Consider the following 25,619-nt stretch of genomic DNA (forward strand, 5'->3'; position numbering starts at 1 on the left):
TTCCACTGACCAACTTACCACTTCTTTGTACATAACTTAATTTCCAAATTCTGACAATTGATTTCTTTTAAAAAGATAATCCATATTTGTTAATAGTATGATTGACTTTTAAAAGACTTGATAGTGTTAGTGAGATACGTTTCAAGTTTGCTTCCCATTCTGAATGCAAATGTGATAAATGGCCTTAGATAGATTTCTGGCTCATGCTCCTTGGCATGCATTATCCCTACACCCCAACATCTTGGATTGTGTGAGTTTGTTTATGCTTTTGAAAGCAATTGTATGATTTAAATATAAGAAATGTTGGTTAGCTGTCTGTTTTCAGAAGATTTTTGTTTGGTTTGGAAATGCTATAAATAGTGTGATTTAAATGTAGGTTCACCTTTTGTAATGGTTAAGGAGCGGTGACTGGTTTATTGGCTTGTATTGATAGCAACATCCAGCGTTCTTGGTTTGATTTCAAATTATTTCAATAGTCCTGTCATTTCAGTAGTTTGGTTGAGTTTCTGTCTTGCAGGTGTTAAGAAATTTAAATTAGTCTGCGGGATCCTTACCTCCTTAATACCTAAGAGTGCAGTTATAATATAGTAATAAATAATGGTGAGGTGCTTTGATATTTTTCCATGTTAAATGTATGATAGAAATCTCCAGCATCTTTCCAAGTAATTTTGGCTTAGTCTAAGTTGATATAGGTAAGTGTTTCATTTTGGAATATTTATGTTGGAATTACACTTGATTAAATACATAGAACCCAGGAATGGATTACTTGATAAGGCAAATCACTATTTTGTTTTGAAAGAGTTGTTTGCCACCTAAACCATGGGAAATGGCAATTTGCTGTTCCTAACAAGATTGCTTTAAAAATAAAAAAAAAAAACCCACAACCCTAAAACAAAGCAAGTGCAGAGACAAGATTAACAGTGTTGTCTCGAACTTGGCAAGATGACACTTGATTTCTCCCCCCACCCCGCAAGTCTTTTTTCCCCTACCGATAGTTTGGATCTCTTTGTCTTAGCCTTGACTTTCATTGTGTTCGAACATGGAGGCTGTCAGCTCAGACTAAATCAGGGGAATCCTAAGGCTAAACTGTAGCTGTAGAGGGTGTATGTCAAAGAGGTTCCAGAATGAGCAGAGATGGAAACAGGTGAGAGTATTTTAGTCGGAAACCAGTATGGAGCTCAGTCCATGCTTCCATGCTTGGTAGGGCAAACAAACCAAGTTCTGTGTTCTGGTGCTGTGGCAGCAGTCGATAATAGATGTTTGTTGCCAGAGCAGCATTTGCTCGCATAAGTGACGCTCTGTGGAGAAATAGCAGAGAGGCCGTGTTGCTTTCTTGGCCAAGCTAGGAATATGGAAGAAAACAAATTTGTTTTCCAGTGTCAAACAGTAACTAATTTTAAATAACTGTCTAGTTTCCCAGATCTCTCCCTAGCATCTCCAAGCAATGAAAGCTAAAGGGGGGATTGGAGGGAGGAGAGGAAAAACAACGAGGTCTGCCACCTGGCTTGTGGAGGGTGAGAGTACCAAAACGTGCCACCTTGGAAAGATTTGGTTTAATTAAGGTTATATTTGAAATGCAGCACTCTGGCTTGAAGCTTTGATTTTAATGTTGGAAAAGACTCTTTTTTTTTTTTTTAACAGGTATTTTGATTTTTCTAATAATTATGAAAAAAAATTTTTTCCAAACTTTTCGAATGTTACTAGATTCTCTGTGGTTCTGCCTGACCGCTTATCTGAGAATTATTTAGTATGGCTCAGTGGCCGTTGCAGCAGAAGATGACAAAGTGCTTCTTCAAATTGGTATAGTGACATAATTCTTATTTAAGAAACTTTGATTACTGTCACAATATGGATGTTTTTAGCGCTCAGGACTTATCTTTCTTGCACAAGCATAAGCAGTATGAATGCTAAAATATACCTCATTTGCAAGTTCTGTTTGCATGATAAATTTTATTTTTCTAATCTTCCCTATCAACAGCACTGTTGTGGTTTTTTTTTTTTTTAAATCTTTCAGATGACATAAAAATGCATTTTAATGAAGCAAATTATATGGCTTTGTCTCCTTTGGTGTATAAGTGGGGCGGCCATATTCAATTAGGCTGAAAAATGATCATTTGTTCTATTACAGGCTGTAACAGAGCGAGTGAAAAAACTGTGATCCATCACCAGTTGCTCAGCTTTATGTTACTTAAATCACTTGCCATTCTGTCAGTGGTTCTGAATCCTCTATGGGAGCCATTATTTAATTTAAGTTTGTGGAGGTGTCACTTGTTTGATAATAGGCTTCTTCTGTAGTAGGCGCATAGTGACTAAATATTAATCATTTTCTGCATCCATCCAAGATTCCTAATTAGTTACGAGGGTAACAGTGCCAGTAAAGCTAATGATTATACTGCCATAAAAAGAATTTGACAGCAAATAAGGACTTGATCCAGAGAGATACTCAGTACCTTCTAGTCCTGAGGCAGTCTGCTTCTGCTGAGAAGGCTTCGTTTCTGAGTCTGGCTCCATGTTGCTTACATAGCAGGCGTGAGGGGTTTCATATGATCCGGAAGGAAACTTAAGTTTGAGTGTGGAAATGCCACCTTTGAAGAGTACCGTTTTCCATTTCATAGTAGCCGAGTAACTTCACGTTCAACCTTTTTTAAAAGTTTACGTAGTCGACAGAGGTGAACCCCAGCGCAGCAGTCCCTGGACAGCTCGTAAATACTGCCTGTGCTCCTGCAAAGGTTCTCTTCAACGAGCATGTGGTTAGGCTTTCTCTTCCTTCCTCCTTGTTTAAGTATTGTGTAAAAGATGTGTTGTGTTGATCAGTGCTCATGAGGGTGTATTTAAAAACTACTACTTTGTGCTCCTTGTCTAATGCTGCTGTCGTACTTTCATGTGCCTTGTGGTTTTGAATGTATTGTGGTAAAGACACAAAGTGCACGTAGCTTCTGGGTTTGTGGTTTTGCTTCAGCTTTTACTGGCCTCTTGCTATCTCACTTGTTCCCCTACCCACTTGTGCATGATCCACCATGTTTTTTCTTATTCTTTTGTTCCTTTCCTTCTTCCCCCCCCCACCCCCCTTTCATAGTATCTGCTCAGATTTATATAGCTTTTAGGCTACGTGGGGAGATTGATCAGACAGGGGCTTATGCATTTAGAGGAGCTAATAAATAAGCATCACAGCATATTACCCTCCACTGCATTGGAATAACTTCAAACACTCAAATCAAACCTTCCATTTGTTACAAATTGGGGAAGGCGAAAGAGGGCACCTCTGTTTTATTAGGGTGCATATTTCATTTATCTGTTATGGAAGATATTGTCCAGTTCTACGTGTCTGGGGAGGTAATTCCGTAGTCTCAGCACCACTTCCCCCTTGCCTCCCTCCCCCTAGATATCTACCTTTCAAGTTGCCTTTGTCAGTGTTCACCTTTGTTATAGATGCATTCCTGGTCCTTCATTTTCAAATCTTTTTTCTTCTCTCTCTTATTTGTGGGTCACTTTTTCACATTTGGCACCGTTCCCCCCGCATATTCTGCTTGATATAGGAAAGGTCTCTCACTGAGGGTATGTCTCTCAGCCTGGAAATTGATTTTGTCATCACTAGTATTTCTTATACCCAGATTTGTGCTCTCAGGTACGCCTTCGCTACACTGCAGTCAGTGACAGACTTATCCTGAGAGAAATTCAGGAAGTTTGCAGAGGTTGCCTTATGTCATTTTAGTAAGGGTCACAAACTGGAATTTGTATCTTAGTGCTTGAGCTCGAACCTGGGCATTGCTACCATGAGCAGCCCTGCCGTTTAATTATTCACTTGATGAAGTCACCTACAGAAATACTTGCCTCTCCATATGTATAATTTCCTTGGGGATTCTTGCCACCATTTTGTCTCATTATTCTTGGATTTGCTCATTGCTCTAAAGCATGGGAGCTCTTGAAGTGGTTTTATTTGTTTCCTTCTGTCATTTGCATAAAGTCACTGTTTGAAGGCAGAAATAGTCTCCAGAATAATTGACAATAATGGTTGAAATCCCAGTGGAATAATATTTCTGCAATAGGGAACTTCCACTAGAAATACTATATTCAAGTCTTGAAAGGCTCATACAGTATATTTCAGGTAGTCTGACTCCCACTTTTTTTGTGCTTAGTGTTACAAACTGAAAGGACAAAAAAATGTCACAGTGAAAGAGAACAACTTCAGGCTTCCATAATAGTCTTAAACTAGAGTAAACAGACATGTTTTTTCAGAACTCTGTATGATCTGTGTCACAAAAAGAAAATTCTCTGGGGAAGAAGACGGAGAAAATGGACACGTTCTGATGTTTAAGGAAAGAGCTCGAGTGGAAGCTTATTTTGCGTTAACGCTCACGTTAGTTATTAGCCTTGTGGTCTGATCTTGCTGAACTACAGCTCGTGGGTTGGGGGCTGGTGTATATCTGTGTTCACCCACCCATGTTATTGCCTAGAACGGGCATTTTAGTATTGATGATTTAATGGAGATCTGCTTTGTGTTAGTAGGCAGAGTGGTGTTCCCTACGGTATTGTAAGTTGAGTAAAAATCCTGTTGTTAAGCAAAACAGTATGAGGAGAATGAAATTCAGAGGGAGGCTAATATATGGTATTGTCCTTGGCTTGTTTCTGCCCAGTAAAGGTGAGGAAACATAAGGAACGTCTTCAGCCCTGTGGAAGATGCCATACATTCTGATGTTGGCCTTATTCAAGGAAATATTCATAACTTTAAGAATGCACTGGCATTGCAGCTTTTGGTACAGGTATTTGAGATTCAGAGTATGTGAGGAAAAGGAAGGTTAAGATTCCAAATGGATGCATGAGAACCATTCCTTGGAGGAGAGGTGGTAGAGTAGGGCATTGTTTCTATTCCACAAGTCCTGCTTTTCTCTTTTGGTTCATATTACATATGCTGCTTTATATGTATTTTTATCTCTGCTTTTGGTTCCTATACTTCGACTCATTTCATCCTGTTCAAAAAAACATATGAATTATGTTTTTAGAAAATGCATTTCTATCAAGTTTGGGTGAGCATGAGCTTGAGGAATGAAAAGCAAATAGCTTTTTCTTAGCTTGAAGTTTGCAGTTGAAGTGCTGGATTTCTACTACTAACCTATATGAAAAGGAGATACTTTCAGATGTCATATGGGAAAGGAAGTATGTCCTTGAAGAAGGAACGTGTTGTCCAACTTCTTTTTACTTGCTCTTTAGTTTTGATGTATAAGAAGGCTTTTTGTATATTAGCATTTTAAAATAACAATCAGAAATTAATCTCTTTGTGTACAGAAAAAGGCAATCTGAAGTATAATCAAAAGCTTTCTGTTGTCTCTTGGCAGCAGCATACTGTTTTGCTTCTCTGGGTCACAAATGTGCCAGACCTTTGCTCTCTTTAACTCTTAAAATGCATCTTTAAAAAAAAAAAATATTTTTTTTTTTAAACACACTCAAATTATTTTAGCTTCATTTGCAGCACTGAGAAACTATTGATTACAGGAGACAACAATTTACAGGTAATGTGACATAAATAGAAACCTCTTTTTTGTCAATGAAGGCAGTCTCCAGTTTGGTGGTTTTTAAGGTTTGTATCTGCAGAAGGGGATAGTGTAAGACTCGCTGTGTGAAACCTGGTTTATGGACGTGTGCAACGTGATTGTTTTCTGAAGATCACGAAAGAGCAAATGTCTTGGGGAGGCTTTGCCAGTAGCTGGAGTGCTGCGCAGATCCGGATCTGCCTGTCGTGCCTGCATAGGTGGACCCTTACGTCTGCCGGCAGAAGGTCTGTCATGGGCATTTAAATATACATGTGGGCAAGTTGGCCAACCCAGTTTCTTGCTGGTGGAAATGATTATGTCTAGTAGAATAGGGAAATGCTTGCCTGTGTATTGCACTGCTGTTTAGAGGAGAGGTACGGAGCGTCCTGAGGGATCGTGCCTTTCCAGCCTTCTGGAGGTTCAGGACTTGTTGCTCTCTTCGGAAGGTCTTCCTGCAGGTTGAGCCCCTGTTGCAGTGCCACCATGGGGGGAGTTCTGCAGACCTGCTTTGGAAAAATGAATGCTTCCTCTTCCCACCCCTTATTTTACTGGAGGAAAGTAAATTGCAAACTGAGCAGTCTTCAAACAAGAGTGCTCATCTGTCCCTGCCTGTTCATCTTTCCGTTGAAATGTGGGACCAGGCAACTGCAGTAGCGTTACGACGGACAATAATGCTTGTAATAATCCACGAATTGTTTTTCCAAAGAGTTAAGGTTGTTTATCAAATACCCCTTCTAGAGCTCAGGAAAAGTAAAGTCAGGTTTTCTTTTTTTTTTTTTTTTGTTTTTCCTCCTGCTGCTGCTTTAATATCCAGCCTTTTTTTGATCTGTGCATCAGCTTCTGATGTGCCACTGCAGGCAGTTCTTAGATCAGGTTTCTTGGCGTGCTGTTGACTTTATCTCGTTTACCGGATCACATTTCTGTTGCCATACGCTGTGTGATCGCAGCCTCCCCGCAGCTTTTTAACAATTAGTAATTGAGCAGGAAGTGTGTGTTCATTACAATAGCCTTTTGATTTTGATTTTACAATCACGCAGTGGTTCGCGCGGCGCGGAGGCGGGGGGAGGCACTTCTCCCAAAACACGTTTTTTGACAGAGAGAAGCCTGTTGTTGCAGCCACTTGGCTATTTGTCAGCAGTTCTCAGACATCCCTCTCGCACGAGTTGCTTGGCAACGCGGGCCGGAGCCATCGTACCACGGCCAGTGCATTTCCAAGAGCAGGTTGGGAGATGATTTATCGGTGGGGCTGCGAGCGTGGTGAACCCAAGAGGCAGGAGCGGACCTTTTCACAGGAGCCGACGTGAAACGCGAAGGCGAGAGAGACCGACCGGCTGGCTTGGGAGCGTTATCTGGGGATGTGCAGTGAAAGCACCCAGAGCCAATAATCAGAGGCCACAATTAGAGCAAAAATAAAGGCTCTTCATTTAGACATAATTGATTCCCCCCCCCCCCCCCCCCCCGTTCTGTTTTCTCATCTAGGCTCTCACGCGGAAACAGGTACGGTGCAGGAAGTGAATCAAAGCTTTGTGTACTGCTTTGGGTGAACCTGAAATCTCTCTCTATAAAAATAGCTCCGTTAAAATACTGATGGTAAAATAAAGCTGGGGTTAGCACATAAGGTTAGCAGCGCCCTGACAGCTCAAAAGCCCGGGGTGAAGGAATGGTCGAATTCTCCCCCAGCTTTGGAAATGTCTGAGAGCTGTTGTGTCACCTTCGATATCATGTTGCCTTTCTTACAGACTTTTGCATTGATCCCTGGCATTAAACAGAGAAGGGAAAGAAGAGTTTTATGAACTGGCATTTAGGTAGTAGTTCATGCTGTGGTCAAATGTAGAACTCCTATCTCCCCCCAACCCCCCCCTTCTCCCCCAACATCATCTTCAATAAACTAAACTGAAGGAAATTTGGATAACCTTTAGTAAGCACTCCAGTTCGGTTTCTTCTGCTAGCTTGAGTCCTTTTCCAGAATAGTTGTGATGAGGGATTGGCGATGCATGGGAAGCATGTTGACAAGAGCATTTTTTGCATGTTTCTAAGAAGGCAAAGAGGAGAGAAAGGAAGATGAATCCACTTTGACCTCTTGAATGGCAGTATAAATACTTTATTGAAAATTCTAAATAAATGTGTTTGTAACTAGTAATCCTGCTCTGCATGCAATCTCATTTAGCCAACTGTGTATGCAAATGTGCTATTAATGTGTTTGCATCCAGTATAAATATACAAATCTAATCTGTTTATATATGTAATTTACACACAGCTGTGCTCATGCTCACTTAATACCAATATTTTCAGCAAGCGAGAGGTATCATGGGAGATCTATTGTTCAAAACAAAAGCTAACAATGCAGCACCATGGAAGGGGGTTCATTATCATTTCAGGATCTTTTGGCATTCCCTTGAGGGAGTCTGCTTAATGACTTTCCGTCTGTGTATATGGCTATGGATATACGGAACACAGACTCTGGTGGATGTTGTGTGCCTTTCTGCATCTGTGTAATGCTTTGGTGTTGAATCCTTACGGTTTGAGGTAGGGCTTAATTTTTCAGTATAATTTTTCAGGAAGACCAAGCGATCCGACTGGGAGGGAAAGCTAATTGTTTGGCACCTTTAAGTCTTTCAGCTGATATATTTCTTGTCAGTTTGTTTATAGAGGATACTTGATCTTACAGGCATATGGCCTAAGGAGTGTAAGATTTTTATCACATGTTGAAGACCAGCAATGCACTCTGAAGAGATGCTTTGAATATCCAATAAGAACATTAATGCCTTTTAATACAGATCGGTGTCTAAGGAATCCCATCAAAATATTTTTGTTTTTCCCTATCTTTGAGTAAGAGGAGTTGGTGAAAAAGAATTTTATTTTCAAAATAAATACCGCAGAGGTTAGAAGACAGTTTTGTCTTGACACAATAGAATTATTTCATTTTTAAAAATTGACAAGAAAAATAAACAGACCATTATCTATGACAAGAAAGCCGAATTTGGTTTTAATATATATTTTGAACTGAAGTCACAATCTGCTGAGTGAAGAAGCAAATCGAGTAGGTGTATTTCGGAGGTAAGGGATGTTTTCAACCAAAAAAGTTATCTGTACACACACTCACATACATGTGTATGATTATTCTCTTCCAGTCTTCCTCTACAAAATGATCACCTGCATGTGTGCCTTCCCTCTTAGACTGGAAGTCTGGAAACATGTTTGTGGCACAATTTAAGAAACATTTACCTGTTTACCATTGTGAAAGGGGACTGCTAAGCGAACAAACCAACCTAAAACCCAAACAAACTTGTCTCGAAATTGGTTACTTAAAATTTGGAGTTTGTAATTAAGCAGCAAGGGGTTGGCTGGCATTTAATTACTGTTCGTGCTTCACTGTCATAGCTAGCTGGTGCAGTGTACCGTGCACCGAGTACGGTGAAAGATCTTTACTTGCTGTTACTCTAAAACTTTCTGCAAGCCAAACAGATCATAAAAGAGCTGGTGTGTATAGTGTCAGCGGCCATCAAAGCACAGACATTCCCCTACAACAGAGGGCTGCTGCGACAGAGATTTGTAGTAAGTGGTTGCAGATGTCTTCAAGCAGTTGCCAGACTGCGTGAACAATTCCTCGTACCTTTGCGGGGTTGTGTCAGAGAAGGGAGTAAGGTCCTTCAAATGATGGCCTGTGCTTCAGCCTCTTCAGGAGGAGACTCTAAATTGCAAGCTGGTGGCAGCCTTACTTCCTGCAGGAGTAGACAACGAAGTGCTGTGGTTAGAGATGGGACGGAGGAGTAAACTTAACCTAAGAGCGTCTCAGATGTTGTAGGCTGAAGGCAGATAACACTGAGGGAACAGCGGGAACACAGATATTGCCGCAAAGATCTACTACTTCTGCTTGCATGCTCGAGATCTGCACGCATCTCTGATACGATGCCGAGGTCGGTGGAACAAAACGCAGAGACATTTAGGGAAGGCTTATGGTGTCTTTCTATGATGCAAGCTTGCCAGCTAGGTGATATTTGCAAGCTTGCCGTTAACTGATGTAACACACAACAGCACAAGTATCTAATGCTAAGGGTAAAATCGCTTGCTACTTCAGAATTAAATTTAAAAACCATTAAGCACAGTTCCAGTAGTGACAGGAAACAATAAAACGAAGTTCAGATGAGGCTGAAGCATATCCTGTTCTCCCAGCAGCAGGGCATGTTAAAGGAACATAGCAGAGGCCTGAACGCAGATTTTTCCTGATGGGTCATCTTTTCCAGTGGACTGTTTTTTTGGGGGTGGGTTTGTTTTTTGTTGTTGTTGTTTTGTTTTGTTTGTTTTTTAAACAAAGGTTTCGGGTGAGCTTCACTGAGTCATCATGCTTGTTCCTCATTCTACATGCTACTGTTGTAACCTAGAATATTCTGTTACCTCCGGACCAATCCTTGTTCATGGCAAGTTACTCTGAGAATGTGCGTTCTTAGGCCAAGAAATTTCTGTGGAACGTCTCTCCCTTCTGCCCTTTCCCGTACCCCTAGAAAAGGGTCTTTTCTCCTCTTCTGTAGCTTTCTCTCCTTTTTAGCCGGCAATTTGTGCCTCTTAAAAATCGTGTTGTGGAAGTCTTTGACTATCCTGTTTTCTCTCTGACCGGACAGAACGTCTGTCCATCTCTCCACCTGTTTCTCCATCGCGCAGCCTTCCTGGGCTCGGTGCCCGAAAGCGTTTTCCCCCACCTTTAACCAAAGCCGCCAGTCCCCAGCCTGGGCTGTTTGAGAAGGCAGGACTGCGAGAAAGCCTGCCAGCCAGGGCTGGAAGTGGATGGAGCCCAGCAAGGGCATAGCCATCTGACTGCAGCTTCCCACCCCGAGAGATGGACTTTTTCTGGGCAAGAGAGCGTTCAGGGAACAAAGCAGCTTGTGAAAAGAGTTAAATGGGCATGGTAGGTGTCTGCAGTGGATCCTGAGAATACCTTGGATATGTGTGACAGCTGCATTTTCTTTAAGTAGCTCTTTCTGCCCTTGATGGAATTAGTTACTGAGTAGTACTTAGTCCTGTCTGTTATTGAGCATATAGAATTCCTTTGAGATAAAGATACAATAAATACTGGTATCATTTTCTGCTACAGCCAGGTATAGTTTAGTGGAAAAAAAATTGTGAAAAACACAAGTTACGTTTTTGTAAGAGATATCTGACATCTTTAGGCTAAACTGTATCATCTTAAGGAAACTATCAGGGTACTTCTGTTTCCAGAGGACAGTATGTATCACTTAACGTTATCAGCAGTTGCCTTTATTTGCACTGTACACACGTAAGTGAAATATAATGTTAAAACTCAGCCGAGCTTTTAATAAAATGTACTCTGTGCACTGAAATTCAGCTAGTGTGCATATACAATGTCTGCATGCCAAAAAATTATTTGGGGCAATCTATAAATGTGCTGCACATTTAACAGAAGTTTTGCAGATAGAACCAGATCTCATTTTCTTTTCAGAACGACTGCCATAATTTTTCATCTCATGAAATTTAAGAAATAAAGATGCTTTTATGCATTTAGCATTTATTTGCTGTTAACTATTAAAACCCCGTAAATTTTCCTACTGTATTTACTATAAAACTTAAAAAGGCCTGTTAAATATGGAAGATGGTGAAAAACTTCAATTGGCATCTGCCCAGAAAACCTTGGGCCTTTCAAACCATGCACTGTACCTACTGCTTTGATGATAGCAAAATCCTCCTTTTTTTATACGCTCCTAAGTAAGGACAAGGTTGAGAGAAGATCTTGCTGTTCTTGGACTTGGTCTAAAGAGGAGATTTTTTTTTTTAGAAAGACTGAGAAAAAAAGCCTTTATTTCCTGGATTAAGAAGCAACAGAAAAGGCTCTGTGTTTGTAAATATATTGCATTACAACATGCTCTTCACTAATTAACCAGGTGGAAGTCATGGGAAGGGGAATGAAATAGCACATGGATTTTCTAAGAGAAAATAGATTTGATCTCAATCTTATTGAAGCAGCAGCCCAGAAGAGACATATCAGTAGCAGTTATGAATTTACAGTTTTATCAGAGTCGTCCTGCCTTTCTGAAGCCCATGAGGTTTCAGTTTGAAATTCTTCAATTGATTAAACAGGTTGGTTTTGTACCAGATGTTATTCTTGCGTGCTTTGAGAAAGAGCTTCATTTTAGATTTCTGCAGTAAAGAAGAAAACTGAACCGGGAACCTCAGTTCACAGTTAAAACCTGGGGTGCTGAATTTCAGCGTGCAGCAGCAAATTTTTCCTGCCAAGCTGTGTAATCTCTTGATAATAGAAACCCTGACGCATAACCTTAACTACAGCTTTGCAATGGCATTATCATCACATTGATAAACACGCCATCTGAGCTCTGTTAGTCAGAACATAATGGCTTTGTGTATCTTGTCATGATATTTGTTTCTCGGGATAAAATATGGGACCTGCAAGTAACACATATGCAAACATTAACATGCTTGTTCCTTGTTCTTCCTGGGTTATTTATAGCTCCCTGTTTACACATTGTAGCAGGATACTGCAGAATCTAATACATTTCATTGGGGAAGCTCAAATTATAAAATGATATTAGGAGATCTTGTGTTATGGCTGGTCAATAGCCATGGTAACCACTTTGTAAAATATAACTGCGTTGTCTCTCAACATTGACTGACCTAGCAAGCCATGGGATGTCCTAATGCCGCTTCGCAGCGATAATTATCCGTAGCGGTTTTTTTAATTGTGCTACAGTTTGTCTTCAGTGAACAGTACAAACAACAATGCTGACAGAATTCTGTCATAAATAATGTTTTAAAGTTAAACCTAAGTGGTAAAATTGAAATGTTTATCTTAATTTTTAAAAGTACAGAACTTGGATTTCTAAACCGTTGTGCCCTAGAGCCACTTCCACTTTTTATCAAAACTTCTCTTTCTCACGCATCCATAGGTTTGAGCCTCATTGTTCTACCAGCCCTGTATTGTAAGACTATTTTAATTCAGCAGCTGTCATTTTCAGATGCCTTCTGCGAGTAGTGCAACATCTCCTGCACCATTAAAATGCAGACATAAAATTTGCTGCATGTCATTTGTGCAGAGGAGAGAAATTTTAAACTGTGTTAGGCAGTCTGTTTTATGAGGCGCTGGAGAGCAACAGGTCACTTCTGATTTGGTGTGCAACTATTTAGTTCTTTTAAATATATAAAACCATTTAGAGGTCTCTCTTGTGCTTGACTTGGAGAAAAGAAGTAACTTCTTGCTGCAGCCTAAGAGAGAACTGAACATGATGCCTGAATTAATGGAAGACTAGAATAGGAAGGAAAATCTGAAAATGTTTTAAAAAAACCTTGATAATTTTGTTAAGCTTTAGAATTTCTGTCTAAGTTTCAGAAACTAATTTTTGTGTGCTTTGTTGTTCTTTGTGTATTAAGAAGTGGCTTTCTCTTGCCTTTCAATAGAGGCACAGAACTATTTTATAGTTGGATATCTTGCACTGCCTCAATAGCCTAGGGATAATTCTGTATGACACCGATAAAGGTGACAGCGTAATTGGCCAAAACTTCAGAATGCCAGGAGGATTGACTTCATTCATATTTGGAACAGCAATTCAAGCTCCCTCAATTTCTGTTATTCAGATAGGCTATATGTTAGGCTTACGTTCCCAGTAGGAATTTTTGACATCTCATGAGTTCAAAGGAAAACAGTTTGTCATAGGCTTGTTTTAATACAGAGTTGAATCACAACACAAAACAAATGTGAAATAATTTGGTTAAAAGGAATCTTACAAAATAAATAAAACGGTCCCTTGAGAATTCAGATACACCACCGTAAGTCTTTGGCAAAATGAGGAACAGGGAATCGGGGCTTTTCATTTCATGCAGTGGACCAGATTGCGCTCTCGTATTTCACTGTGCTTTTTTCATCCATGGTTGGAGTGTTCCAGCTCTGGTTTCTTCTTATTCCCCTACAGCTTTTTATGTTGCCTTTTCCTATATATGCTCTGTTAACCGATGCTGCAAAAGCATCGTACCTCTGATACAGTCCACGAGGCAGTGACGTCAAAGCCAGCAACTGAGCTGCGTCGTTTAGGATCCGAGTTCCCTTCGGATTGCCTGTTTTTAAATGTTTCTTCATTTAGTTGCTTTTCGTTCTTTGTGATAAGCTGCAGACAGGAATTATATTGCTCTTTGGGATGTTGGGAGTGGTATGAGGGCACGTTTGTTTGCCTTGTTGCGGCTGCCATCTTGTCTTGCCCAGAAGGACGAGGCAGAAGAGGTATGCGCGTGGTGCCAGGGGAGCGATCGGCCTTCCCCTCGGCGTAATGAAAATTCCTTGTCATTCATGCGGTAAAAAGTGGGAAGTATGCATGCGCGTTAGTGACCAGTTACATGCTGTAGGCAGCCTTGGTATCTTGCTCTGCAGCTATGTGTGACTTCTGCCTGTGAAGGGGGGGGGCTGGTACCTTGCCATAGTAAAACTTCCCTTGTTCAGAAACCCCAGCACCTCGGTCACTGAACTCTTAAACTCCCGATTGCTCTGTTCACTGGTTTAAGAGGAGCAGGTGGGTATGAGCAAATTATATACTGGAAGGGACTGTAATCTCAGAGCATACACAACTGGTGGTTAATTCTTGTCTCTGTGCCCCCAGGCATGTTCTTGGCAAACCCTAGCAGTCTTGCTGGTTTTGAGGGTCAGGGTTAGGTAAGGATAGATCCCCGTGGGAGCATATCTGGAAAATAATATGCATGAGGTTCCAAAGAGACTGCTCGCTCATATTCACCGTTGTGGTGGGAGCTCATGAGGTGTACAGAGCACTATTTTAGTGGCAAATTACCCTTTCTGGGATTCCTTATCCACTTCACAACATGGAAGCCTCTAATCACTTGCCCACCTCCTTCACGTAGATGTTTGCAAGAAGATGGGGTCCAAAATGCATTAAGCCAACTTTTGAGGTATGTTTCTTTTTAGGGAATTATTAATTCTCATCTTCCTCCCTCCAGAATGTTAGGGCCTGTATACTCAACAACCTTTTTTTTTTTTTTTTTTTTTGGGCAGAATTTGGTTATTTGCTAGTGTTAATACCTGTATGCTTATTATAGGGGGGAAAAAAAAAAGTCCTCGGGCCTGGCCCTTCCAAAAAGAGGCACTCCGTGCTTAAGCCTTCATCTCCTGGTACCGATTCGTGGGGGTGAAACGTTGGTGAGACGAGGGGGGGGGATAGCACCCTGCACCAGATTCCCCAAATGAAGGTGCTGGCCCCGGAAAGAGAGGAGGAGGTGGAGGAGGAGGGGAGCGAGCGATGCTTGCAGCTGGAGGCTGAAGCGTTATCTTGCCGGGGGGGGGCATTGCAGAGGGGGAAACATGAGTGCAAGGGGCAGCTGAAGGGGGGGGGGGGGGGGGGGACCGCCGAGTAGAAGCCGGGCAGCCGAGGGGTGCGGCAGACGAGATACAGCAACTGGCAGAGGGGCTGGGGGGGGGGGGGCGGTGAGGAAAGACGCCAGCCCGTTGCAGAGCCCGGGACGGGCGGGCGTTAATCCGGCGGCTGATTTCGCGGGGCTTTCCCGGGGGGGGGGGGGGGCAGCGGCCCCGCCGGGCCGGGGCTGGAGGGGGTGAAGTGAAGGGAGGGGGGGTGCGGCGATCCAGGCCGCCTTTTGCGGCGCGCCCCGCGGGTGCCGCGCCGCCCAACCCCGCCGCGATCACATGCTGGGCGGCCGCGGCCGCCGCCTCCCGCCCGGCCCTCCGCTCCGCTCCCTTCTCGGCTCCTCCGCTCGCCTCCACTCCCCGCGCCGCAGCCCCGGCCACCCGCCATCGCCGCTCCCTACCTGCGCCTTCCCCTTCCTCCCGGGCCCCGGCGGGCGGCTGCAGGGCGAGAGGAAGAGGAGGAGGAGGAGGAGGAAGGAGCGACCGCGGAGCGCTGCGAGCCGCGGCGGGGACGGGGAAGGGGGAGAGCGGCGGCGGCTCCGCTTTCCGCTGTCGGAGGGCTTTCTCGGGAAGCCGTTTGGGTGTATTCCGCCGAAAAATCAGGAAGGGTGAATCCGGCGGGTTGGCGTCTGCAAGGACTCTTTAACCCCTGCGGCACCTTCTCCGGAGAGTCACTTTTTTCCCCTGAGAATCAGCGTTGCGTATTTTCCTTCGCCTGCTGCTTCCGAGTTGAAAAATAGACTTCGAGAGAGCCGTGCGGCAGAATACTTGGGGCGTTTTGGAAAAGAACTGACTGTGGTACTGACTTTTTTAAAGCTTCAAATGTTGGAAGTTTGACATGGAAGGGAATGCGGTTTGAATTTTTCGGTATCTTTTCCAAGCCTTTTTTTCCCTGCCTGTTTCGGTTGCCGTGTAGGTAGACGTTTCCTTCTATCGACAGACCTTAAGCTAAGAACATTGTTTGGCAGTTGTGCTGATTAACAAGATTTTTTTGTTATTTTTTTTTCCCCTCCTTCTGCTGACATACTGTTCTTGTTATCTTTTATCACAGAAACGTTTTATTAAGGGGTTGAGGCAGTACGGCAAGAACTTCTTCAGGATCCGAAAGGAGTTGCTTCCGAATAAGGAGACTGTAAGTACATTTGGACTTTATGTAATTTGCTTTTCCTCTTGCTGCTTCAGTGTTTGATCTTACGAAACTGTTTCCTTTTCACCCTGAGCTGAGTTCTCTTCAGATAAATGGAAGAGAAATCCACGGCCAGAGAAGGTAGCTGTAATTTTTAGTGCAGTTTTTAGGTCTCAGTGTATGAAAGACGTTACATAAAATAGTCGTCATTGCTGGACGGAGCCGCTAAGGTTGGATGAAGTGTATTTCTGGAGACCAAATCTAATTTTAAATTCTGACATTACGACGGGATAATACATTTATGTCACCCAGTTGGGCTCAAATGGCAGCGGGTAATTAAAGAAAGCCAAAACAAAACAAAATCTAATTGAATCTGGAAGACTGAGGTATGTGCCTGCTCCTGTGACCTGCAGGATTCGGTGGTTGCATTTAACTCTTCACGTTCCTGAAACATGTGGACAGCAAGTGTGGAACTTCAGTTTCTGAATTGATCTGTAGCTTATTACTCTACTGAACTTCATGAAGCTTACATAACTGTCATTCTATTGAAAATCCTGGCAAGTGCTTAGAAGGAAGATGGACAGGGAGGAGTGGTTGACTTCTGCAAAGGAAAGAGGGTTTGGGAAGCCTTGGGAATCTAGTTACTTTTCCATTAGTCCTAATTGCCAAGCTTCTCTAGAAGCTTCGGTTTCTATTCTGCAGGTGTCATTTAACTGCTGGGAGGGTGGGTTTGGAAAGCGGTTTTCATACTTGTTCTGAATTTAGAAGGGAAATAACTCGATGAAAATTGAGTTAGACTGTTTTCTAGTAGTGTGTTAGTGATCTGGAAAATACTTATTTAAAGCACAGCTGGTTGTTTAGACACTTGCGTGTGTGGAATTTGGATGTTCAGTGGGGAAGAGTGTTATTGTAAAAATATTTTAAAACCTATCATGTGCTGTAGGATGTTTCCATTCTCTTCTGAGATGTTCTTGTGAGACGATGCTGTGATATCGCAATCTTTTGTTGGTTAAATAGGTGGTAACACCGTGTAAGTCAAGTAGAAAGGGAAGGATGAAATGATTCCTGGAGTGCCTCAGTTGGTATATATACGTTCACTGATTCTGTTGAGAAAGATGTGAAAACTTCATTACTGATCAAGTGTAGGTAGACTTTGCTTCGGTATTCTGTTGGATTTTGAGGCATGAGGGCCCACTGTTGGAAAGATGACAGCTTAGAAGGAATGCCGAAATAGTATGCTTCTTAGCAACATCTAATGAATCCAGCATATAGTCAGCTCAAGCAGTCCTTTCCTCTTTTCTTTGGAGTATCTCCTAGCAATGTACTTAGAACGAATTGGTGTTTACTTTAGAAATGAATTCTGCTGACGATAAAGTTACTGAGAGGCAAAAGTCCTCTTCTAAACTTTGAATTACAGCAATTGTGAAATATGCTTTTAAATATAAAATGTCTCTGTGATAGAGAAGAACAGTTTGCAGGAGAAGGGAATAGAAAAACTAAAGAACTGCGAGTTGGGGGCAGGTGTCTGACCGTGTTTGTGCTACTTGACTTCTACGTTTGAACTTGGATATCAGGCCTAAGGCTTTTTGTAAAAGTTTTGCAAGTTTGCAGGTGGTGTGAAACTTTATATAAGCTATCATTTTTCAAGTGTTACATTTTTGTTTCGTTAGGTCTAAATTTTTAGTATAGAGAAGACTAAATATTAAGTGTGAGCAACTGGGAAGCAGTGTGTTGATGGTTTTGAGCAGGCTTTTTTAGCCTCTAGTGGTAACTGATGTACAAATAACCTTTGACCTACAACGGATTGTTTAATCTCTGTTTCCCATTTTTGTCCACACGTCTCACTTCTGCTTTCTTTTAATTCCCAGTCTTTTTCAGACAAAATTTACAGCAGTTTTGCTGTAGTAAGACATGCAGAATAAAGGCTGCAGTAAATAATATTTGACTATCCAGTTTTGCTTTTCTTGCTTAAAAGTGGAATAATGAACAATGTAAATTATAAGGCTGCGGAATTAATTTGTCTGTATTTTTTCATCGCCAGAATGATTTCAGACACTTAGCCTGCCATTTTTCTACTGCAGTGTGAAGTAACCCTCTAGCAATTCCAGAAAGGCTAGAAAAAAGGTGTTGTGTTCCTGTTTAGCCACCATATTAACATGAGGTGAAACTCGAAAGATTATTATATGAACACAGAAGTACTACAGCAACTCCCAGGTTCTGCAAAAGCTACTTGGAAATGAGTCAGGGGCATTCTTGAAGTGACTTGCCCTAAATGGAAACCAGGCTATAGGTCAATACATCCTGCACGTTTCTCATTTATTAGAGTTTACCTTACCAGTCACTGAAGCCTGTGGGGAGGGGAGCCAGGGTTTTTGCCTCTCTGCAAAACCCACTTAAAGCTAAATCTCCTTATTATCATGCTTCTTGTATAATGCATGCCTTTTCTAGACACTTATATTTATGCTGCTTTCACTGGGGGAGAGCTCTTCCTAATATCGTCTTAAGCCCTGCAGTTGGAGTATTACAATACTGGAAGATAAGTAATACGGTAGAAATACAAAATTATTGTAGAGACTAGGCCTATTTTATATTAAATCAAGCTGAGGCTGCTGTACAGGAAGTCAGAATATAGCAGTGAATATGACACTGTATTTCTTTTATAATATTGGAAGGTGTAAAGTGGCCGTGGTGAGAGATGAGAATTAGGCCATACTGTAATAAGTTTTCACAGGCATGTTAAGGAATGTCCTATTTGAGTTGTGCCTTTGCTTTTTTTTTTTTCCTCTCCACAGATAATGTACAATATCTTTTAAGAAAACCCTGTATTTGTCAGTGTGTATTTTAACTAGTTTAACATAGTTTTTCAACTTTTTTGTTTGTTTGTTTCTTCTACATGAATAACCAGCAAGAAAAAAAAATCTTTATGAAGGGAAGTATTTGCTGCATATCAAAGCTGTATGTTTGTTTAGGTCTTTACTTTTCCAGTTTATTTCGAATTTCCAGTTTACTTCAAAGTTTATGTCCGAGAGGGGTTCCCAGTGGGCGTGAATGTCAATAGCTCTCGTCAAGCTTTTTTAAGCAAGAGATAGAGAAACTAAAATCAGCTCTTATCTGAGCATGCCCTCTGCTGAAGTGGGAATGCTGAAATGGATCGAGGAAAGCCAGTAGTTTTCAGGCTGCATCAGTGTTAACCTTCTGATACCCTGGAGAAAAAAGGTGCCTTCATGTAGATGAGCTTAAATAAAACTTCTGAAACCTCTTGGGTTTCCGCTGAACTCTGTCTCCAATATATCTTCTCCTCTGTTTCCACCTATCTTTCTTCCTTTCCCCTTTGTCCTCAGTAGTCTTTTCCTAGTTATAGTTGAATGGCACAGTTGGTGAAGTATCCTGCTCTCATTTGGTTCGTGCTTAGCAGCGCTTTTGATTCTTCTACGTGGTAAGCCGAGAAACAAATTTTGGAGGCGCCTTTGTGACACGAACGGTTTTCATTATTAACTTCCATTTAAATTCATATGTTGTGAGAATGCAAGGTACCCAGCTGGCAACAAGTCTTCTTAAGTATCTGATTTGGCTTTAAGTGTGATAATTTCCCCCCCCCCCCCCCCCCCCGTTTTCGTATGATTTGCTAAAACTTTGTGACAATATGGGATTTTCGAAGTATTTAAAATTCTCCTGCTCTGAATTCTTTAGGTAATTACACTGAGCTGCTTGAATTTGAGAGTTTTAGAAGCACCAGCATTGTGACAGGCCTGAGATAAATGTACTTAAAATGCCTACGAGGTCGGGGATCGACTTACTGTGTTCTTGTAAATAGCTTAACTCTGTGTTAGTGACATGCAAAAGGTAAATAGAAACATGGAATGAACGTGAGCTTGTGCAGAGCAATAATGTCCAGTCAGAGCAGGAGGAGGAGGATGCCAAGTCATGGTGTCAGCTTGCTCAGATTTAGAGCTGGGTCCTGTTCCACGCAGCCCACCCTTGTGCTGGTCACTCAGAAACACTTCTGTAAGCTTCGGTTAGGGTGCAGTTTCAGTTTGCCTGAATGATTTAAGGCCATGGTCCCAGAAGGAACAGATTTGTTTTCCTCTGGCTGGAGTTCACGCAGCCTGCTTTATGTCAGGTTTGTTGTCTGACCAGCAGACCTCAAACGTCTTGGAGACGGAGGGGGGAATGTGTGTGATTGTCCCTTTGGCAGCCTTACATGGGTTTAAGAATAACGTTGTGTTATATCATTAGATAGCCATGGCGTATGCTGCAACGTAATTGAGGCTTTGGAAGCGCTGTGTCTTCCATGGGAATAGGCCGAAGTATTTTGACCTCTTCTACCTGTTCTTAAAACTGGGGATGACACCTATCTGAATGTTTTGAGGTTCTCCAATGACTCCTGCTGCGTTCTTCAGGGAAGGTTCATGGTACAGTGGTTGTGACGATGGTCTAACTGTCTGCTTGTCTTTTTTTCTGGCAGGCTGAAGCTCTTTAGTGAGCCTTGTAGAGCTGCTTGCTTAGTGAGAAGTCTGAAAAGGGGACAGTGAATCTTTGTGGAGGCATGCAGACTTTGGTCTAATTCTGTTTTGAATTTCCCTATTGAGCACATAGGTATCTTTGGTGTGTGTGATTTTTGGTTTGGCTGCTTAGCAGGAGACGACAGTGCAATCGAAAGGTCTTGCCTCTGGGTGGATGCTTCTGTATTTAGCTTTAAAACACAGTGTAAACAGAAGTCATGAATACCGTTTTCCTTAGATCAAAACACCTGCAATGTGCTGTATTTATGTGCGTAAGAAGAACTAAATATGCATCACTTTCTTCTGCAGGAAAAATAGTCTCTCTTCTGATAGTAAAATCTTTCTCTCCAGATTAAATGCCGTTGGGACTTATCTCGGAGACTAAATAAGCCGTGCTCTGTTAATGTTAGGAGAAAAAATGAGTGCAGTGTGAGCTCTCAGCATAAACTTCTGTTTAATTTTAGATTGGGGTTTAGATAAACAATTTTATTCTTGACTCATTAATGCTTAATCTTGTGTTACATAATATACAATACTGGCTTCCTGAGTAGCTCTTAAATATAGTGCAAATGTGTAGTAGCTGAAAGGTCACCGCAGTTACCATATGTGCAGGCTGGCAAGGTGTTTGTCCTCTCTGAGGACGAACTGTATACTATTCATGTCAACAAACAGCCTTAGTAATATTTGTGCAAAATTCTCGTGAGCATATGAAAGGTAAACATTCTCCCTCAACATAATTGTTCAAATAGCAGTTTTCCTTTGATCAAAAGAGAGGGCTAATTAGGTGAATATATTTTGGTCCGTTAGTGTAAAGTGATTAGTTAGCCCTACATTAGCTTTTTAATCTTTGCATTTAGTGGTATAACTTATTTGTACCAATAGCTGAGTTTGTGTCTGTGGCATGGGCGTTATCACTCTTCTCCTTTCCCAAAGGAAATGTATTTTATTTGATGGTATATTCCCCTAATGATAGGATATTAATACATTGCATAGTCAAGGCATATTATTTCCTGACTTGTCTTTGCTGCAGGAGCATTCAGAAAGGGACAAGCTATGTAAGCCTTTTCTGTTTGAAAGCTGAACCTTTTTCCTTAATAACTTGTTCTAGCCTAGATGCAGTCAGAGCTGAAATTTTCCATTAGAGTTTGAAGCGACTGCCAACATAAACAGCCACTGCTTCTTTTCATTTCATCTCTGCTCACTGCTGCTTGTGCTTCCATTGCATGGATATTACAGTTGGAGGCTTTTGTTCTTGTTAAAACAGGGACTATAGGCTTCAACATTTTAAAAATGATAGCCTAGGACTTTTTTTCTTTAGTCATAGCAGATATCCTACTGGGCTTCAGTCCATTTTGAAAAATGGGCAGAGGCATCAGTTAGTTGCTTTTCCTGTGTAAGTGAAACCATTGATTCATTTGCATAACAAACTCTTCTGTGGGGAACATTTTGCCTTTTTCTCTCTCTCTTTTTTTTTTTTTTTTTTTTTTTTTTTTGAGTGTGGCTATCTTAGCTGATTGAGAGAGAACACTAAATTAATTCGTTTGGCTTTAAGGTAAAGCAGTCTACTGAGGAGGCATACAGTAATTCAGTTCACGCTTCTCACCAGGAGCAGAATAAGTAAGCCAGAGAATTTAATGAAATGCTGAGCTCATAGGAGCTGAGCTCAGATGGAGATATTCCTAAATTTTGGTGGCACTGAGCTGAAAGCTGTTTACAAAGACCAGATCATCTGTAAGGGATATTCAGTATATGTGTTTGCTGTGATTTGGCTTGTTCTTAAAAGTTTAACTGTTAAACCTATTGCAAATGTCATCATTTTATTGGATAATAAAGCAGAAGGTTTGGAAACGTCTTTGAAGAGACACAGAGGTTTAACTCTAGTATACACCATGTCATCTTCATCTCTAAAACTGTTTTCAAGTCTTACAGGTGAGTGGAGCTGCTGACTGTATGCTTCATTGGACAAGCCTGGGCCACGGTTCCAGCTCCATGGTTTATATACCATGCGTGTTCCTTTTGTTTCAGTTTGCTGAGTTTCTTCTTTTGACTTAACATATCCTGAAGGTATATATTGCTTAGCTCTTAAATCCTTGCTCTGTGAACTGCCTTTTTACATTGACTGTTCACTTTCAGGGCCCAGTGCCACTAGTCTGTGGTCATCTGATTAATGACTATGGTTACATCTTCCAAAGACCAAAATACCCTTTCGCATATCTGTGTGTCTCAATTTCAGCTGAAGCAAGTAAAACCCAAGAAGGAAAGTACCTAACATGCTTTGTTTTTGTTTTAAATCTCTTAAGCTTTCTCTCAAGAGAATAAGAGAATTCATTTTCCGTTGTATTATTTTACTTTTGTATTCTAAAGGTAATTTACAATGTCATCAGCTCAAAAACTGGGCTGGTTATTTGAGTTTCTTACTAAGAAACCTTTGTAGGTGAAGAGCATAATTCTGATTTGAAGTTGTATTCACTGTGCCAACTGGTCTCTAGAATTGCGTTTAGCACGGGTAATAAATCAACTCCGCACTCTGGTGGGGTTTTTTTATTATTTTACATTACGAGATTGAAACTCATTGTTTATTTTTCTCTGAAGGTTTAGAGGTGGGTAGGGGTAAAATATTGTTACAAGCAAAAGAGGGCCATTAGGCAATTGCATTGAGTTCTGTCAGAGAGCCAAAAAGGACAATTTCTGCTTTGTAGTGAAAGGTATGTAGCTGAAGACCGAAGCCAAGATGATTTGGGAAATTGATACAATATTGTCTGAGTCTTCCTCAACAACTGAGAGAACACAATGCTTCTGTGACTCCTCGTGGCTCTGTTACGCTGCATTTTCCTTACCTTCTGTTTATAATTCACCATCCTAAGGCATTTTGTTTTGTTTGTTTTCTTATTGTGAATTCTCTTTTTTTGCATCTATGGGTACCTGTGACTCTGGTTAGAATGTTTTTGTTCATCAACAGACGTATACTTTTTATTCTGTGTTTTTCTTTCCCTATGAGAAAAGATAATAGCTTTTCTTCTTTTGTAGCAGTTGTCAGATTGTATCAAATACTCAGACATCAATCCTAAGGTCCTATGAATCTCAGGTACATAAAACAGGTATCTGTTTGAGAATTTGTGCCGTTCGTTTTCATGTTTGAGTGTCCTATCCTGACAAGACTCTCTTCCACGGACACCATGTACCAAAGCCTTTCGTGTTTTGTTTCCCGTCCAGTTAGCGACTGAAGATATTCTTTAAGACTTGAAGATGGCTTTCAGAAAGGCAAAAATAAAAAAGTCATATAAGCAACAGTGACGTTTGTGGGACATCCGGTCCTAGAACAGTGCTAGTGTTATAAAATTTGGGCGACTCCTTGAAGAAATTAATCTATATAATCCTGCCTGGTGTCTGATTTTTTTGAAATGACTTAATAAAGAAATACTCTCCACGTCATCTTCTCTGTGGTACTAACTCACAGACCCACAGCTGAGGATTTCATGATCTTTAGTCATCTACCTGATGTAGGGCACTGTTGGGTATGGAATTGAAATTTTTACAAGTTAAGAGCTGAGTCAGGAGCAAACCTAGTGACTTGCTCAGGAAAACCAAGGACTTCTATGGCAAAGCAGGAAGATAAGCCTTGATGTCCTCTATAATAGTTGCATTGATGTAAAAGCGGTGTTGCACAAATCTCATCCTACAAGTACTTGATTTAACTACGAAAGATATACATGAATCAATAGCTTTGTTTTATGGCAAGTTAAAGACTTCTGTTACGCACGTACGTGGCATTCTAAGATGGTATTTTTGGCGGGGGGGCACAGGACCAAAGGGGACAACGCAATGCAAGTCTCTTTGGAAGAGCAACATTATCAGCGCTGAATATGTGCTTCAGATGGTGTCTACCTGGTGATGGTTGGTTCCTCTTTCTGATCTACGCAGTGGGAGTGCCAACTTTTAAAAATTCCTGTATGGAGCAGACAAAGGAATTCTTTTCAAAAAGGGTTTTTAGAAAGGGAGGGAGATGCCCACCAAACCACTTGTCTCCACAAGTGGCGACTTTCATGGCAATTGCTCAAGTCTGAGATATTCAAACTGCAGTGAAACTCGAGCAGTTTTTTCAGCTAATTCAACTTCTGTGTTTAAACTTTTATGTTTATGGCCTATACATAATTGGTTTTTTGATTTTTTTTTTTTTTTTTTTTTTTTTTTTGCAGGGGGGGGTTGTATTTGGGCCAAATGTTATCCTTAGCTATCCACTGGAAGCCAGTGCAGACTGCTCACAGATACTTTTTGCCACACTGGTGGCTTGCTCACATTTGAGGAACAAGCGTTCTGTCTCGCTACTTGATTTTCTCCTCCTCAGCACCCACATTGCTTTCTTATCCTAGTCAGGGATAATGAAGATTAATTACAAATGTACCGTTAAGGGGGAAAAAAATGGAGCGGGGGCAGCTAGGTTGTAGCTAACGCAACTGAGGATGTTACCTAGGTGTTGTCCCAAGTGGTGCCGTTTCATGTGTGTATTTACGGTGTGGGGGAGAGAGAGATTACAATTTCAAAAGGTATTGCAGCAGTTTTCTTTGAATTTTTGAGTTCAAGCATTAAATAAATACAAACAGCTTTGACTTGTTGAAAGAGTCACGTTACAGGAGAGTCAGGGTGATCTGGAGTGCTTAGTAGTGCAAAGCAGTTTTCAGTTCCTTAACACAGACATTCGTAAAATTGTTGTCCAGGTTGTGTGGGGTTCAATAGAGAAGCAGTTTGGGGGCAAAAGATGGTGCACCAGGAAAAAGAAAAGAAAAGTCTGTTGGCAGAGAGTAAACCATACTTTTAATGCATCTTGCCTGCCACCCTGAGCATGAAATTAACTTTCTTCTTATACAACAGATCATTGGCCTTAATCGTTGCTTCCTGCCCCAGATGGCACTGTGAGAACGGTATCTACAGTGTTCTTTTGGCATAGAATCAGCCCCCAAATACATTATTCAGTCCTAAATATCCTGTAATATGCTGCTATAACTGTACTGTGAGAACAAGACAATAACAACTTCAGTAGACAGATGCACTCATTTTGTCATTTGTTTCAAACCAGCTGT

General features: G+C 41.3%; 1 protein-coding gene and 1 long non-coding RNA gene across 9 annotated transcripts in view; one reads left to right on the plus strand and one right to left on the minus strand.

Annotated features, from left to right (window-relative positions):
* The window catches only part of RERE (arginine-glutamic acid dipeptide repeats), a 257,381-nt gene that overhangs the window by 186,484 nt on the left and 45,278 nt on the right, over positions 1 to 25,619 (plus strand). For all 8 annotated transcript variants that reach the window (XM_069782594.1, XM_069782595.1, XM_069782588.1 and 5 more), the window contains one exon: positions 15,965 to 16,045. In XM_069782594.1, coding sequence (XP_069638695.1) covers positions 15,965 to 16,045 — 81 coding nt within the window. The remainder of the gene's footprint in view (positions 1 to 15,964; positions 16,046 to 25,619) is intronic.
* On the minus strand, positions 1,140 to 15,451 carry LOC138685203 (uncharacterized). Its single transcript, XR_011324484.1, has 4 exons — positions 15,315 to 15,451; positions 9,142 to 9,250; positions 7,442 to 7,560; positions 1,140 to 1,298 (listed from the first exon to the last, which is right to left on the minus strand). It is a non-coding gene; the product is annotated as an uncharacterized lncRNA (long non-coding RNA).

Source organism: Haliaeetus albicilla, chromosome 4 (genome assembly GCF_947461875.1).
Source record: "Haliaeetus albicilla chromosome 4, bHalAlb1.1, whole genome shotgun sequence".
NCBI lineage: Eukaryota > Metazoa > Chordata > Aves > Accipitriformes > Accipitridae > Haliaeetus > Haliaeetus albicilla.